This window comes from Ornithodoros turicata, chromosome 2 (assembly GCF_037126465.1).
Source record: "Ornithodoros turicata isolate Travis chromosome 2, ASM3712646v1, whole genome shotgun sequence".
NCBI lineage: Eukaryota > Metazoa > Arthropoda > Arachnida > Ixodida > Argasidae > Ornithodoros > Ornithodoros turicata.
This window is the reverse complement of record NC_088202.1, coordinates 32,193,149-32,210,756: the sequence shown is the minus strand read 5'-3', so window position 1 is coordinate 32,210,756 and position 17,608 is coordinate 32,193,149. Positions and strand designations below refer to the sequence as shown.

The 17,608-nt window shown below is 48.0% G+C and overlaps 2 protein-coding genes across 3 annotated transcripts in view; one reads left to right on the top strand and one right to left on the bottom strand.

Annotated features, from left to right (window-relative positions):
* LOC135383315 (uncharacterized) overlaps positions 1–1,606 on the bottom strand; it is a 40,848-nt gene extending 39,242 nt beyond the window's left edge. Inside the window, exons 1-2 of one of the 2 annotated variants that reach the window (XM_064612828.1) lie at positions 1,373–1,606; positions 276–471 (exon numbers count right to left, since the gene is read on the bottom strand). In XM_064612828.1, the coding sequence (XP_064468898.1) occupies positions 276–421 (146 nt within the window). In that variant the 5' untranslated portion in view covers positions 422–471; positions 1,373–1,606. The remainder of the gene's footprint in view (positions 1–275; positions 472–1,372) is intronic. The other variant, XM_064612829.1, reaches the window with a different exon arrangement.
* A 5,691-nt stretch (positions 1,607–7,297) lies between these two features.
* Positions 7,298–15,954, top strand: LOC135383313 (uncharacterized). Its single transcript, XM_064612827.1, has 3 exons — positions 7,298–7,584; positions 7,780–8,058; positions 11,825–15,954. The coding sequence occupies exons 1-3, from the start codon at positions 7,333–7,335 to the stop codon at positions 15,797–15,799; spliced, it is 4,506 nt and encodes a 1,501-aa protein (XP_064468897.1). The 5' UTR covers positions 7,298–7,332; the 3' UTR covers positions 15,800–15,954.
* The last annotated feature ends 1,654 nt before the right edge of the window (positions 15,955–17,608 follow it).

The window sequence follows — 17,608 nt, the reverse complement described above, 5'->3', positions numbered from 1 at the left end:
GGTGGCCAATATTCCATACAGGGTCACTAGGAATTTGTTTGACTCTCTTTAGAGTACGAAATGACCCCTATTGTGTCGATGCAATAGAGTTTCTTTAGAATGGCATTTGAAATTTTTGTAAGGGCGATATCATTCTGAATGCTGGTTAGCACTCAGCTGGTTAGGCGGCGAAGTTCTGTTTTCAGAGTACGATCTTACATACGCGTAGTTGCATAGCAGAGCTACCTGATACCGCGTTCTGATAACATCGTTTCTTTCTTGGGCCGTGGGCTTACCTCATGAAGCTTTCCACATCGTCACGTTTCTCTTCATTTGCGTTCGATTCTTCCGCTGGTCGCAACGATTCCAGGGTGACACATCGGACCACCGCTGCTGCCACAAGAGCGGCGTAAATGTATTTCGGTAGCGAGCTCACAAGCATCGTCTGCGCGGAAGGTGAACAACGGTAAATGTTGCGTTTTTTTAGGAGTTCTGAAACAAGATTGGAAGGAAAGTTAGACACAAGGATCTCTCGATCCTTACATTGTCACAGATGAGGTTGATCTTAAAGCTTTCGTCTTATGTTCTTATTGTAAAGTATAGCGCCATAATTCCTATGGTTGAACCAACTACACGTCGATCCTTCCTGTAATTGTACTGCAGGTCTATCACGCAGCATCTACAGTCAAAATGAAAGGGCGCATTAACGGGTGGAAATAACGGGCAAAACAATGTCGGCGCCGTTCAGTGCATCATTTGTCACAACGACTGCACGGCATAATCATCACAACAGCGACATAAACTGTCCCGATGAAGTGTAACACCGACCAAAGTATCAAAGCTACGGAACTGTGCAAGTGAAGTTTATTTCGTCACTATCATCAATAGAATAAAAAAAAACACGTGCAAAGAGATTATTATTATTATTAAGAGACAGTACATAATTATTATTATTATTGGACAGAAAAGTGTGAATATACGACATGCCGATACGGTATACTGTGCCGGTATAAACAGCCATGAACAGTTTCGACATCCTCTCAGGGTTCAAGGGCACGATAGTTGTAACTGTCTGGTTGCTCGGTCGTCCAATTTGTGGGGTTGTGTTGACCTTAATCATAGAACCTTGTAAAACTTCGTAGTCAAGCTTCTTCGGTATCATATTTCCAGAGAAGGCGGCTGTTCGGATATTCTTTCAAGGAGTGCAAGATACATCAAGAAATGCTCCCCTTCGATGATGTTTACGTAACCAATCCATTATTGGCGTATGATAATCAAGATATTAAAGTATGCAGACAAGTAGTCCATCTGCTACGAAATAATCGCAATCTTAACACTGAGAATTTTCAATACCGTGGTAAAATGCGGCGAATGGTGTATCTCTGAGGCTTACCTGGGGGCTGGGTGTTACTATCTTCACGAAAAGAAGCCGTTATATACTAATAAAGCTCTCCAATAGTGCGTATGCAGACCTGTTCAACGTCGTGCACACCGCCTCGGCGTTTGCATGATACGCGGGTGACACGCTCCGCGAAAAAAAAAGAAGAAGAATACAATAAAACAGGACAAGCAATCAAACGCGGCGTTAACGCGAATATACGTAAACTGGCGGCGGACGAGTCGTTTAGTTTACGTGTCGTAAGATTCTGCTCGCAGCTGCGGACGTAAATGGTCGTAAACGAAGGTATAGGTTATGAAAATGTCGATGCTCATAAACGTTGGCTGGAATATTATCATCCTGTCATTTGGTAAAGATGTGTCACGAACGGCCAAGAAAAGCGCATTATGTTGAAGCGTCAGATGAAGAAGGTGTAGAACCGTCCTGGTATACTATAAGAGTTTGCAAATTGGAAGAAAAAAATAGCGGTTTCCCGGCTCATGCAACGAGAAGTAAAGTGACAGCAGTCGTTGAACTGCTAAGCAAATGCGGAATAATTTTTAATGTGGTTCGCAGATATGGGTCAAATGTAGGAGCAGAACTGCGATGAGTTATGAATATGATGTAATACTGAGGGGATAACGCGCTGTGAAGTTTGGCGCGAAGAACTAAGATTATTTTTTAGAAGATACATTTTTTTATTCAAGCCGATCTTGTTTATTTCTTCATCGTTGTGTACACGGGTTTAGCACGTGCACAGTAATGACTTATGAGTGCTGAAATACGTTATATAATTGCAACTTCCAGTTCAATTTCTCTTCTCTTTTTTTTCTTTCAAACAAACGTTATATATTCCGTGCAACTTAGCGTGTTCAATCCTCTTGGGCTCTTGCAAACAGAGTGGGTATGTTTCAGCATGTCGAGTTCATAATCAAACTCAAAGTCAATTGTTGTGCCGTTGCCTGTGGCCTGCATTTAGACAAAATGTTTGCCGTGTATTTCGACAGTCATTGATTTTAATTATCTGAAGCCTTCACGTGAAACGTGAAACGTGATGATATTTAGTATTTTTATGGCGCAGCACCGACGAAGGCCATAATGCGCAAAAACATTGTTAAAAGTGTCATCAGTTATAAACGGAGTGATAAGGTTAAAACCAGTGCACCTTCGGTGATGACAACAGGCCTGACTGCATTTCCTGCAACACGTATTCGGCCGGCCCCAAACATGGGAAGTCTGAGAACGACCGTTTGTTCACGTCGGCAGGTCTACGCCACGACGAAGCAAGACGTCGCTCTCCTATCTTGGCTGTCTCGCTTGCAAGATGTAATATAACGTAGCATCCCAATGCTCGTGTCGTGATAACCTCACCTAGCAAATACGCCCGGTGCTATGCTTTACTAGGCACTCATCGTCTGATTCGCAAGCGACCATCCGAACGCAGAGCTGTATACGGGAGAAAGGGAGAGGTCATGTTGAATGCGCTGTCATAAACGCTTCTGCGCCCACGGTTCCCGTTGCGGCCCCGTGGCGTCATCTATCGTATGAGCTGAGTTTTCGGCGTAGATCACAGAAGTTTACAAGGGGGTAGTCCAACATGCTATCGAATATTCTAAGTTTCTAATCGCAGTTTTCTAAGCGTCAGTAAAGAAGGAAAACACTTGACCATGCAGATCAATATCGAGACAGTTATATCCATTACACCAGAAGACATACAAGAACAATATTTCCCTGAAGCTCTTTGCAAACCACGTCTTATGTATTCTGGAGAGGAACTGAACGTTAAGAAATCGTCTTACGTCACAGTCGAATATGGTAACCAATTGATTACCCTGCCCGTAGTCGTTGATCGCCACCAAGGACAGGCGCTTCCGGCGTTACTCGGGAGAGACTGGTTAGGATGCATAAAGCCCGATTGGAGAGAAGTGAGCTGTATTCGCGACCATCTCAAGTGGCTAAGGAAACGATTCTCCACTGTATTCCACAGGAAATACGGAAGTATGAAGCAAAGACAATCCTCAAGGAGCGCTTCGGTCTTTTGCAAAGCTCATCCGGTTCCTTTAAATGGAAGCAAGGGTCTGCGAGGACTGAAAAACTTGAGACATATGAGCATTATTAAACGTGTGATGCAGTCAGATTGGACAAGGCCGCTTATTATGTTGCCCAAGGAAAGTGGGTAAGCCTTAACGTTGTGCGGGGATGATAAGGTCACTATTAATACTGTTCAAGACAAGAAAGGTTACCCCTTTGCAATACCCGGAAGAAGTGTTCAAAAAGTGTCTTGCGCCGCGGATGTAATGCCTGCACATCAGCAAGTGGTGTTCGGCTCAGCGTCACGTGGACATTTGGCAGTAAACACGCTCATGGTGGACAGTGACTGTTCCGTAGCTGGAACACACAAATAGACAAACCACTTGACCGATGCCACGGCTACCATCGTTAGAGATTGCGCGGTGGGAGTACGCAGCACAGCAGGAAATATTGTGCCAGATGGGCTGCTTGACGAACGAAACAGGGTTTCAAGTCACGTAAGATGTCACTTCATTGCGCCCTCAAACAAGTGACTTCGGTACAAGGTTCTTTCTTGGAGCTGTTCAAGCATGAAGTCGTCAAAACAGAAAGGAACACCAATTTTTGAATACACCATCAGTATTGCAGTGCTGAGAGGAGATCGTCGTTCCATTCTGCGACGCCTCGTGACACTCCTGGCTTCCCGCCAATGGACAACCGATGCTCCCTTCGGTCTACGCTGAGCAGAGTTCGTCCAACGTTCGCTTTCTGCATGCCACGAAACACCTCTCGTCAAGATGCTGCACAAATTCATCGAATGCGACTCGATGTGTCTTTCATAGCTCAGTGACGTTACCGCTTGAGTTGACTATCAAGTGACTACAAGTTGACTATCCCAGATGCTGTCACTCTGGTGCTCTAGAGGATCTGGAGCACATTCTTCTTCATTGCTCACACTAAAAACCTTCCCGAACCGCACTCTCCGGGTCTCTTAGCTGTACTCTCGCCTCTTCTCGCTATCAAACAACAACAACAACTTCATTGCGTGATGATGGGTGGGGAGTTTTATCGCCGAGGCGATACTCTACCCCATTGCTGGAGGTGATGCGGGGAATGAAATAATTAGCCCTTTCACAATAAGGATCGAAGTCCTATGGTGTCCAGAAAGGTGAAGAAAGCCTTGAGGGCAGAGCGGTGGTGTGCTGGATGTGGCCAGGGACCAAGCAATTTTGTGAGAGAAAGGAGGCGGGAGTCTAGCTCGTTGAGGGATGCGGAGAGTACGGATCGGGAAGGTTGGTTGTGTGGGCAATAGAGAAGAATGTGTCGAGATCTGCAATAGCACCGCAGTGGCTGCAGTAGGGAGAGGCAACTTGTCTCAAGCGGTAGTGCCACTGTGCTGTGAAGGCCACGTCGAGGCGCACTCGATGAACTAATGCTGCATCTTGACGAGAGATATGTGCCGGCATGCGGAAAGTGAGCGCTGGGTCAACTCTACTCAGCATGGCGGGGGGGGGGGGGGGGGGGAGAATGTCAGTGGTCCGTGGGCGGGTAGCCAGAGGAGTCACGAGGCGTTGAAGTATGGACCGACGGTCTCCTCTCAGCAGTGTAATACGCGTCCGTCTCCGAGAGGAGAGAGTTGCTTCGGCGGCGCTGTCAGCCTGTTCATTGCCTTCGACACCGCAATGGACTGGAACCCATTGGAGAACGAACCCGTGCCCTGCTTCGTAGACAAGTTTGTAAGCCATTAACACATCCATAACCAACGGTGCGGAGGAGCCTCGTATGCCAGAATTTTCAATTGCTTGCAGTGCAGATATTGAGTCAGTGAAGACCACACAATTCCGTTGGGTAAAGTGAACGATGTGCTGCAGAGAGAAAAGTATGGCGTAGAGTTCCGCAGCTGTGGATGAGGTATGATGCCAAAGAAGACGTCCTTCAACTATATACGCCTTCGGAGGGGACGACGAATGCCGACGCGGACTTGCCATTTCGAGATGCGCCATCGGTGCATGCGGCGGTAGAGGTAGAAAACTTCGCGTCTACGAGAGCATAAAATGGGCTCGAAGGTCTTGAGGGGGAACTTGATCTCTGCGGTCCTGGAGGTCAGGAAGACGTGCGAAGGTGGGTGGCACAGGCAGAGACCAGGGGACGTTCGGCGATGTGACGGTCTTAGGTGTGAAGCCATTGAGAGTCTGGCATGTCCTCTGCGCTACGCGGTGGAAATCACTTTCAGGACGGTATCGAATTTTCCTGGGGAGTGGGTGACGGGGAACGTGCGCACGCAAACGTACGAGGGGTGTTCAAGTCAAACCGGGACTTTTCATTTTTCGCAAAAGTAAAATGAGCGTACAGGCGGAGTAGCGCGAGCCATTTGTACACTCAGGAGACAGAAAGTCCCGGTTTGATTTAAACACCCCTCGTAGAAAGTGTCGAGCCGTTTCCCGCTCACGCAGGACCTCCACCGGGAGTTCGGCAGCTTCAGCTAGGGCTTGCTGTATTTCAGCCATTCTTGGAACTCCACGGCAGCGACGAAGACTCCGGGCAAACTGGGTCCGAAGGGTATCTAACGATGTTGTAGAAACCCTATGCTAGACTGGAAGGCTGTAAAGCACAGTCGCCCTCATCAAAGCCGCGTGTACGGCTCGAAGGGAGCGTTGATCACAGCTCTAGCCTAAGCCAGAAAGATGTTGAATTGCAGGATGCCATCGCTGCACTTTGGTTTCAAGGTGCTTAATATGGCGAGCCCAGCGCGGGCTCGAGTTCAGGACCACACCAAGGAAGCGATGGGAATGCACAGGCTCGAGCTTCTTTGCACCCACCCAAAGAGGGAAATTACTCATAGCCCTGTGAATGAAAGGGAACTCGACGCACTTTTCGGGCGAAAGGTTCATTCCAAGTCGCGTAAGGTAGAGGTAGATTCTCGCTATCAAAATTGCTTGGTCCCCGGCCGAATCCAGCCAACCAACGTTCTGCGCTTAAAGCTCCTTTGACCTTTCTGGGCACAATCGGACTTCGATCCTTATTGTGAAGGGGTTTATTATTTCATTCCCCACATCACCACCAGCTATGGAGTAGGGTATCGCCTCTGGCGATGAAACTCCCCGTTCAGCATCTTAAAATAAAGTTGTTGGTGTCGTAATTGAATACGCCATATTGCTTCTTAGGTAAAGTATCAGTCATGCTGCAGATGGCTGTTGTTGAGCGTAGTTACCGCGAAAGCTTCCGGCTGGCCGCCACGACTGGACAAGCATGGGCAGCTCGGCTACGGTAAGCGACAATAGTTCGTTTTAGTGCATCGTACGCTATCTCGTTTACGGACGTAAAACACAGCGTGATGGTTCTACGCGCTATGTTTTACGCGTGCGCACAACCACCAACGCTATCCTTTACGTACACACACGAGGTACCATGCAGTGCACTAAAACTCAGCTACAGTACAGTGGTATGACTTTTCGCCCCGTAGAATGGAACCTTCACGAGACTGCGGTCCGGTCTAAGTTGTTATTATTATTATTTTTTTTTTGTGGTAAGAATTTTTCTTTCCAAGTTCAGCCCTAATAATAGAAATCACATCCGCAATATACAAACTCTCTATTTTAGGAATGAAAGAGACAGGCTAAAGCATAGTCTTTCATAGCTACAGCACAGACATAGCCTTTCAGCAGCTAACAAAATGGAACCCACGCCATCCTCATAGCGGCTTTATTCTTCCGCAAAAGAGTCGTACTGTCGCTGCGAGAAAGAGAGACAGAGAGCGAGAGAGACGGTTTCGCGGTACATAATAATAATATGTAGTTTATTTATCGATAAAGAGTTCGTACCATACCACCTAGTGCGACATTTTCTTCTCGAAGTACCATCATGTGGCCGAGTTCGTGCTACCGATACCATGAGACAAGACAAAGAAGAAGCGCTATTAGTCCTTGTGCCTCGTGCTCTAGCACAAATTTCAGTGACACGTTCCAATGATAGAGCAAGCGTCTCACGCATTGGTAGCCAGGGCGTCAGTCGGAAGGTCACCGGTGATGGGGGACCGCCGGTGGCGTTGTATCGCCGCGGTCCTAGTCTGCATGGATGCCATCGTCTCCGAGGTCGTTGCACTCGGAGCTGCTGGATCCAACGCAACCACCGTCTTGTGGAACTTGGGAACGGGCAAGAGCATCAGGAGAAGGGACACAGCGGTCGTCTTTGAGGACATAGATGGCGAAAGGCACCAGGTAAACCACGAGTAATATTATGTGGATATGTGTGTCAAGGTAGGTTATAACGAGTGCCGTCCAAACTTTCCGTATGTTCTTGACATCCATCTTGATCACAGTATCTCCTACGCCATGTCTTATTTCTCATTGTTATTCGTTCCTTGAGCCATGTTCTCGGGGCTTCAGTGCTTTATGATCGTTTCATTATTCCAGAGCAAACCTCCTGTGGACTGGCCTCTGCTGATCGGAATAGTTATTACTATTCTGCTCTTACTCCTGCTATGTGTGTTGATCTTCCGACTGCCCACATCGAAGCCGAAATACAGGCGGCTCCAACCCGTTCGTGATTGCAGAAATCCATCTCAGACGTACACTTACATCGACCTTTCCAATAAGGACTACGGCTACCCGAGGATTGAAGGCTGCACACATAATTCGTTACACTCCTGGCAGCATCACTGTAGCAACCCGCGCTTGGTTTCCAAATTCCAGGTAACGTTGATTTTTACCCCTCCAATTCACTTCCCAGACCGGCGATGACTGGTCGACTATCTTCCTTGTCATGAGCAGTTAGAGCTTCGGAGATGTTGAGATTCTAAACACAAGCTCAGCCTGAACATTGTCCTGGGATAATAACAGAGTTCTAGTACATCGCTACCGGGAGCCCGCCGGGCAACGTCATCTACCAGGATAGCTGCCTCACATTGTGGCGGCCCAACACTTGCCTTGCCTGTACCGCGTCGCTGTCAATGACCATACCTCCTCTGAAGCCACTACAGAATGAGTGCTTGTATTTTAATGACAAGTGCAATTGCAAACTAATGGTGTGATAAGGGAACAAAAAGCACGTGAGAACGGGCATTTAGAAAACAGAGCTGATTGAAATAAGGAAGTCATCGAAAAAGCAAGCCAGCAACATTTTCGACGACTGCCATATTTCAATATTTCTTCACGTTCCTAGGCACATTGAGGCTTGTGCTGTGTTTGTCAGTTTGTTTGCTCCAGCCTTAGAACAGTTACCCACCATGCATTCAAGCGACCGTCACTGGAAGCTACATATCGTACGGTAGAACTGTTTTGCAGATGTTATCCCAATAAGCCAGTGCGTTCTGAGCAAATGAATGTTAAGCGAAATTCTGGGAAGAACATCTCCACGAACACCAAAATTCTCATTTTCTTTGTGCCGGCTATGCTGCAGTCATGAAAGCAGCCGTCTTGCACGGCGGAGCTTGTGCGTGGCGGCGATAGTGTCCGGTGGACGCGGTGGGCGGGTATTTGTTTCGCTTGCGCACTGCAGTGATGACGCGAACACCAGCTCAACGCTGAGTCCATGACGAGAGTACCAAAACTACATTACATAGTCAGCAGCATGATTCATATGCAGAGTAATCGAACCATCGTACCATGCTTGGGTTAGGGGAAAACGGCTTTACCCCCTTTCTCAAGGCTGAACCGTTTAAGTGTGAACCACATGGAGCGACAACTAGCTCGATTTTCGCGTCGCGCGACGAATATTGTCGCGAGAAGACTGAGCCAGCTCTCCGCAACACCCCATAGAGCCTATAGTATAGGAAAATTCACACAACACTGGGAACACGACCAATGAGAATGCAGCGATTGCTCCCTCAATCCTCCATTCAGAAGTCTTTGCGTCCGGCTGGCAGCCTGACCGGTTCTGGCTCTTGCTGTCTTCTGCTTTCCATACTGGCCTGTACCGCTACCCCTACTTTTTTGCTAGCTTTCATGCGTGCCGTAAAGTTATTCAGTGATTCTAAAACAACTGAAAAATGTCGTAATGTAGAGATGTTTATTTGAGTCATTATACTGACACAATCGGCAGGTTGACGCATTTACATGCACTGAGCGTACTGAGTCCGTTGCGTAGCACTTCCTGGCACACTGCAACAAAGTTCGAACTTGCAAAACACGCCTATCGACATAGCCTATTCCCAACAACGAACAACTGTCACATATTTGCGCACAATCGCTTGATTATCATGTCATTGCCTCCTACTCGTCAAACATAAAGTGATGCTGCTTCATGAATCCTATTTTCTTGTCACCGCTATGCAAATCCGACGGCGCTGGAAGTTGTTCATCTTGTTGTGAATTCTTGATTCATGACAGCGACGCCGCTCCCTGTGTCTTCTCCGCGACGCCGCAACAGACCGCCTTTGTCAGATTTGAGTCGGTCGTACTGCGCAACACTAAACCGGAGCGTAAAGCACCGATCAGGACATACCGGCAGTGGCGCCATCAACGCGGTTCTTTAGAAAAGGTGGTAACAGTCTATGCTATCATGGTGTCGTGCAAAGCAATGCTTGCATACATTAATCGATGTATTAATTTAAATGTCTTAGTCGAGATTACGAAAAAGAACGAAATTACAAAGCAATCAAGACAACCCCGGACTACACAGAACGCGTGAAACGAAAAAGGGAGTACACATGTACAGACATGTTTCTAATGAAGTAACGGGGGTGAGACGGCCACGTTATGTATGGCGCACTCTTTTCGAGAACGAGACAAGGGGCACCGGTAACGGTATAACATGGTACGTCCGTCTAACAAGAGGTTCACCAACAACGTATTCAGTCTCATGTGAATGTGCGCACGTGTATTGCACGATAGTGGTTGATTTGTGAAATCACGAGGCATGGCAGAAGAACACGAATGGCATCACTTTCGGGATCGCCTTTCGTCACGAAGATACGGCAAACTATTGTACAGGTCCGGATTTTGGGCTCTCGAGTCATCCACTTCATCTTTTACTTTTAAATCACAGTTTCGGGGCCCATTTTCTCCGCTTCTATTACCCTCTTTGCTGTGAAACTTTCACTGCAGGTTCATATCGATGCAAAGAACCGTCTTTTACGTTGACCTGAGATAGTCTGGGATGACCTGTCGCAACCTCTTTAATGTTTTCTAAAGTATACTTTACAAGTGATGACAGCAATAATAACGTAGTGTGAGGTGGGGCAACAGGAGACAGAAATATGAAATTTTTATTTTTGATGTTTAAAAAATAGTCATTGACACATTCTCAGGGGCCTAGAGCTTCTGGCCTGTAAATGCAGAACGGACGCAACCAGTTTAAAATCGTGTCCCAACCCTCGGGGCAAGAGAGCCATCGCATGGGGCTATACAAGTTGGTTTTCGCAATCCAAGCAGACGAAGTAGAGCCCGTGGGCTCCTACACTGTTCGCTTGAGCCTACCGTCCACATGATGTGCAATAAAACCACACGGAACGCCGTTCTTTTTTGCTCCAGCGTCCTTTGGAAACAACGTACCGCCAGTCTCATGTGTGGCTGGTAGCCCGCGTTTGCGTGGGCTTCTGCTTTGCTGGAAAATATTAAGCAAAATGCAAAACAGAAATATCTGAGAGCCACCTTAGTTGACTTATACCTTTCTAAATTGCATTAAATTTAAATCGCATTAAATTTAAATTGCATTCAATTGTCACGTCTTGCCCCGTGCATATCATCGGATGCATTTATTTTTCTGTTCAACTCCGGATATCCAAGAATGCCCATATTTTGCATATAGCTAGATGAATAAATAAAAAATAGGGTGTGGACATTGACGGAATAAGCCTGCGAAACGCTGCTGCATGCACAGATGAAAAGAAAACTGACTACAGAAAATCGCGAGATGCACGAATAGTACGTAGCGGGGGCGCGTCCACATTCGAGTAGATTCACCTTCCTGGTGTCTTCTGGAAGACCACTGACCCAGCGATCCATGAAAAACGCGCAACAAGGGCACAATCCGACCTGGGTAGAACACTAGAACTGAACCCCTTCTTATGCACCGTGCCGACTCCGGAGTATGAACCACAGGGTTTATGGCCTTCTCTATGGTCTCCCTTGTAGCACAAATCAGTCGCGTCGTATTGCCCGCGGCTTATCTGCCAGAAAATTTTCAAAACTGTCCTAAAAACGGGTCCTGCGCCTTATCTACGGTGCGGCTTATACGCGTGAAATTACGGTAACTATTTTTTCTCTTCAACGCGTACACCAATCGGGACAATTCTCAAATGCAATAAACCGGACACCTACGCCATATACGAGTAAATGTTCAAGCGCATGGAGCAACGCGTCTCTGAGACAGGCGCCGTTGAGCAAAATGTCTCTTCTTGACCCCGTGTCTCATCTTGCCCCACCTTACCCTATTATTAATGAAGCACCGCAAGCGCTCAAGATCTTTGTATGTCTTGTGTAACGCTGCAGGACTCATTCCCGGTACTTCTCTCAACAGAATGAAAGACTTGTCGATTCCAACACCGTCGACGTCCCAGCTCCAGCAACGAGCAGTGCTCGGGGAGACACCAGTGCACGTGTGACACAAGTAGCAGCCACTAACGCGAACAAACAAGCAGGTCACAGACGTCTCACTGACCCATACCATCCCTATTTTGATCGATCTGGGCGCCAGATATATAGAATTTCTTCGAGAGAGACAATCGATTCTCCAACAGGTGAAGAGCCATCTTACAAACGGTTGAAGCAAGTAGACGTTCCCGAAAAGATGGACGCCATCTTCATTAGTTCATCTCGAGAAACGCTTTTACACGCTACTTCCGCTTCCGGCGTCACTATATGCCACCGACAGGTAATAGCTGAAGCCACAACACACCGTCCTCAGAGCTCAACTGCGCTCGCTTCTGGAACGTGTAACACTCTCGGCACATCAACGTCTCATGGTTCATCTTCAGTGACGCCTGAGGCCGAGACTACGCCAACACAGCTGAGAGTGCTTCAACCTGAACCATCGCCCCAACAGCTGGCTCGCGATGTTCCCTTGTCTACTCTACGTCCACCAAGCTTGATCATGATTCCTCCATATGACCCGATTTCGACGTATTCAACATACTCGTCGAGCCAACCTTCCGCGCAAGGATCAGCATCAGAAGAGACATCCATCCAGATGTCTAGCGAACAAGCTTCTACGCCGGTCGAGACTGGGCAGACTCCAACGCCGATCGCGACTAAAGAACTCAGTGGGAAAGCACGGGTTAGGCGAGAAATTCCAAGAGCGTACTCTGGTGCCGCAACCCCGAAGAGCGATGCTCCATCAGGAGGAAAAATGACGATGACTCCATTGCTAGAACAGGTGCGGCACACAAATGGCAGCTCACTATTTGCGACGAGTGAAGGAATTCCGACTGAAAAGAGTCCACTCCCAGGGATACAGACACCTCCTTCTAGGAAAGACAGCCGTGGCGAGTACATTGTCTGCAAAGGTGAAATTACGGAGAAAACTGGTCATGATAGAAAGCAATCGGGTGAAGAGGTACCGCAGCAACGTAAAGATGAGAACAACCAGAGTAGTTTATTGCTTCAGTCCCGTTCGCCCACTGCACCAGCAGTCTTACCTGAAGAGCCAAGGAGCAGTTGGTCTACACCAACGGCACAGATGAATGTTGAAAGGATTCACGGGCATATCGATGACTCATCTAAGTTTCCGTGCAGACGACCACCACCACAATACAAAGCTCCGCCTACCGCTCTGAAGGAATGGGAACCGCAATCGCTCGACGTCAGGCAGTCGGGTTCAAGGGAACTGTCAGTACCCGTTACGGAGAGAGTGGCTTACTTCGATCGCAAGCAAACTGCTACGAAGCAAGCTGCACCTGATATTTCAACCAGTGGCTCTCTCCGAAAGCCAGACTCTTTTTCTGACAGAGAATTGCTATCACCAGTGAAGGCTTCTCACCTTAAAACAGAAAAATGGGAAGACGAGAGTCCTCCTGGAAGTACCTCGGAAAAACCGACAGTGGAATTCATTACACCAAGAAGGATCACAAACGAAAGACTCGTCTTACCTATACCACCCTTTGGTGCAACAAAAGGGACGCCAAAGAGCCCTTTGAGACCGTTAGACCTCACCAATGGAATATCATTTGAAAGGAAAGCTGACAACCGTGGCTCCACCGAACCGTTCAGCCTGGATGACACAACACTAGCAAAAGCACCACCACCTAATGCCGAGACATCCATCTCTGCATCCACAACCGAAGAAGTTTCCACTCAACAACGTGACACAGAGGCAGATAACAAGCAGCTGACGCCACCCCGCACATCTCCTCGGAGCAGGGCAAGTTCTCTTAGTACTTTGGACCCTGGGCTCAATTACCTATCGTTCCAAGAGCGGCTTAGTATTGAATTTTTTCCGCCAACCACTCCGATAGCAGCAAAGCGGACGAGCGTTCCGGACACGAAGGGAGATCAAGCCAATGCGCACGACAAGCAACCTGTCGAAACAGCCATCCAACAACACTCTGATATAAAGAGAAAGCTGGTAGAACTGCAACATGTGAACGTTACACCACGTCTACAGTTGGGGGAAGTGGCGCCGAGAGAGACTGCTGATTCAATGGAACTTCGCGAATCATACGAGGTAGTTGAATACCCGTCACCGCGTCAAAAGTCATTGGAGGTTTACCCACACGTCGCGATAAACGCTCTAGATGACACTTCTCTGCGCGAACTGTCTGCTCCAAGAGCCATCGAAGAGGTGTCCCAACATACGCGACAAATAATGGACATGTCTAGTGAAGCCTTGCAACAGTTGGAATCATCTGCAGCACCTACCAATTTACAAAGCAGAGATAGACGAACGAGTATATTGGGCGCGTCATCGACCAAACTGTCCTCAATTCCAACACAACCCGTTATATCCGAGGAACCGCAGAGCTCAGAGATACGCCAGAAGCCGTCCAATGCTGCATTGTCCGACGATTTCGTGAGACAAGATGAGCCAGTCCCCCATGGGCGAAACCGCAGCGGCGACTACTCGCATGAACATCAGTTTATATTGCCCTATATGGAGTCGCTGGAGCTTTTGCTAGAAGACGAAGACACTGCAATAGTACTGAGGGAGCCGCTCCACATCGCTGAATCCCCTATTCAAACGCTGCTATCCCAAACACGCTCCACCGCTCCTCTAGAGAAGGACGACAGCGTCAGTACTTTGAACGAAATAGAAATCGCTGAGCAACAAATTCTACCCAGAACAGAGGGTCTAGAAGCACCTTTTCCTGTGCGAAAAGACAGCTTGTCTGAGAGAGCTCTCGTTCCTGTTACAGAACAACTTATTCTACCAACAGAGAGGGAACTACTATATCCTGCGCTAGACACTCTTCAGCAAGCAAAATTAGTACAGGAAAGACCCGAATCTAATTTCAACTTGACCAGTGAAACAGATGTTAATCAAACTGAAGGGGAACAAATTCAAGTGAAGTCAGCCAGCTCACCTGGGGATGACCATGCTGACGTACCTCGGGCTCATGAACTTGCAGTACTGGAGGAAAATGTTAGAGAGGGAAGTACTGTGCCATCACTACCAGCACAACTAGAAGGATTACTCTCAGATGTTGCTATGAGGATAACAGAGAACAAAGGGGTCCCAAGAGAAATTGCGGTTTCCGAATCTATCAACCAGCTCGTCAAATCGATACGCGAGATTACTGCTCGCAGGGACTCAATCTCAGCACAGAAAGAAGTGAAGCTAGAATCCTCTGCGACTAGAGCATCAAGTTCAGATGTCAGATCAGAGCATCAGATTTCTTCTGCCCTCAAAAATTCGGACAAAACTGAGGAGGAACGTCCAAGTATTCAAGAGGAGGAACGTCCAGCTCTAACTTTGTTGTACCGTCCGAGCATCGAGTACTTACCTCCCGTTTCCATTGATGGTTCAACCTCCAGTGATGGGGCCAAGGAGATAAGAAACGAGATGCAAAATACCACCAGCACCTGGTCTCAAATGAACCTGCCTAAAGTCCTTGTTAGCCAATACCACAGTCCTCGCCTGATGTCACGTTCTGGCGTTGCTACGCCACGCTCACCAGCAAGGATTGATCACACGAGGGTAGCCGCCTTCGAAATCCCAGATACTTCTATAGTTCCCGTTGATCCGCAAGAGAGAAGCACTATGCGACAAGTCGCCTTGCCTAACGAGAACGATGGCGTTGTCGCCTCGACAGCAGATGGAATGCCAGTCACAAGTGAGTATATGTCCCCAAACAAGGGTGGGAACGACATCCGTCAGGTTGTAGTAGAGTCCTCAACCGAATCAGCTTCGGGCAGCATCAAAGAGTATCCATCAGGCGTCCCGGGCTCCTCTGGTGGTACCAATCAAGTGCACCAGGCACAGTCCTCTGGAGCAGCTCTGGGGGAGAGCATGATCCCTACAACAAAGCAGGAGGTTCGACCGCCTACCGGTGATGTGTAGTCAGGTGGACACCCCACCATGATATCTTCACCTGCAGTCCAGTCCTCGTGCGCTTCGGCGGAGCCTTCTGCGGGTGGAACTGTTATGAATATGAATGACGAATCAGATCAAGTTAAAATTGCTTATTGATACAAATACAATTTAATGACAGTCTTCTGTGTCGTAGTGCTCGATTTTCGTAGATGTACCGACTGAGACGAGTGAAGTCGTGTTTGAAGGTGGCGGAAGCAAATAGGGACCGTTGTATACGATTACAACCGATAATGCTACCTGCAGTGCTACGGTATCTAGGAAGTCTATTTCACATTCGACAAATGTATAAGAAGCCTCATTTCACCCTCGATTGCACGTAGCTAATACAGTTGAACGCAGTCGTCACGAAACTGGATGCTCTCGGAACATTCAAAGGAAGTCACTAAAAGGAGGTAACAGCAATTCATTGTGTTTGCTGCATGAACAAACTGACAACTGAACAGTCTTGCGAAAACTTACAGCACTGAGTAAGTAAGTTACAGGTACAGTGACTCTGCACGAATAGCAGCTACAAGTAATTTACTCAACAGTTCAAAAACTGCAATGTGGGCTGAGTTTCTGAGTGTGTCATACTTTATTCCAAAGCATCCCTACCAATGCAGAACAGCCGCTCAACTATAGGACACCAACGCTTCCTATATATTGCACTCGGGAGTGCTGACCATATAACTACTGCTGTGCGAGGATACTGCGAGCATAGCCTAACATAGTGAGGTAGTGAGGTGCCACCATGGGTAGCTTTGGGTGCAGTGGACGCGCCACGCGCCTGTCTTTCTGAGTGGCGGTTGGTTTGATTTGGTGTAAGAAGAAATAAACTGAGCATTTGGTGTTCATGAAGAGAGCCGGTTACACAAGTTCCATTAAATAGCCAGTAAATAAAACGATAACAAATGAATAAAATGCAAGGACCATTAAGACTCTGTGTTTTGCAATGCACCTCTATGCACGATCCGTGTCTGGCGGTGGGTTGGCGGCCGTCGGTGCGTAGCGTAAGGTCCAGTTGATGGGACATGTTTTCTAGGAACGCTGTGTTCTTGTCCGCTGAAACGTCCACGTTGAAGTCTCCGACGAGGAGCAGCTTGTTAGTGCGGTAAGGTGTGAGTGCGTAGACTATATAGTCGCGCATCCGTTCCATCGTGGCGCGAGGCGGGAAGCGACATATGACTATCACGAGTCCACCGGGCATCTGCACTGCACAAATCTCTCCGATGTCATCTTCACAGACGGGCACTTGAAGTTGTGTACTAGTCACAGCTAGAGCCCTGCGCGCATGAGATTTTTGGCAACCGCATCCGACCCGTATCCGCGCACACGTTATCCGCGTCCGATCCGCATCTGATCCGCAAAATCCGCACGTTTCGAAGGACGCGTAAAGACCGCAGGAAGAGCACATGTTGGTATAATTTCGGATGCTTCCATGCTGTCATGGAATTATTCACGATGACAAGCAAAGGTAAACCTTTCAACAAACGCGATATGGAGAGACTTCTGCAACGCGTGGAACGCTACCTCGCCGGTGCTCGCGTGGTTCGAAATGCCAGAATGCCTCCTCTCCCGTCTTGGCCGTGCATGGTCAAAGGTGAACCCGAGCATGCACTCGCTGTCGGCGCGCAATACAAATAAATTGCAGGTCGAAAAATTACAGCACGCGGTATATCCGCATCCGATGCGCTACCGATCCGCTGCTTTCACATCCGCGTCTGATCCGCATCCGACCTCCAGCCATCCGCATCCGATCCGCACACCGCAGGAAGTGCTAAATTTTCATCCGAATCC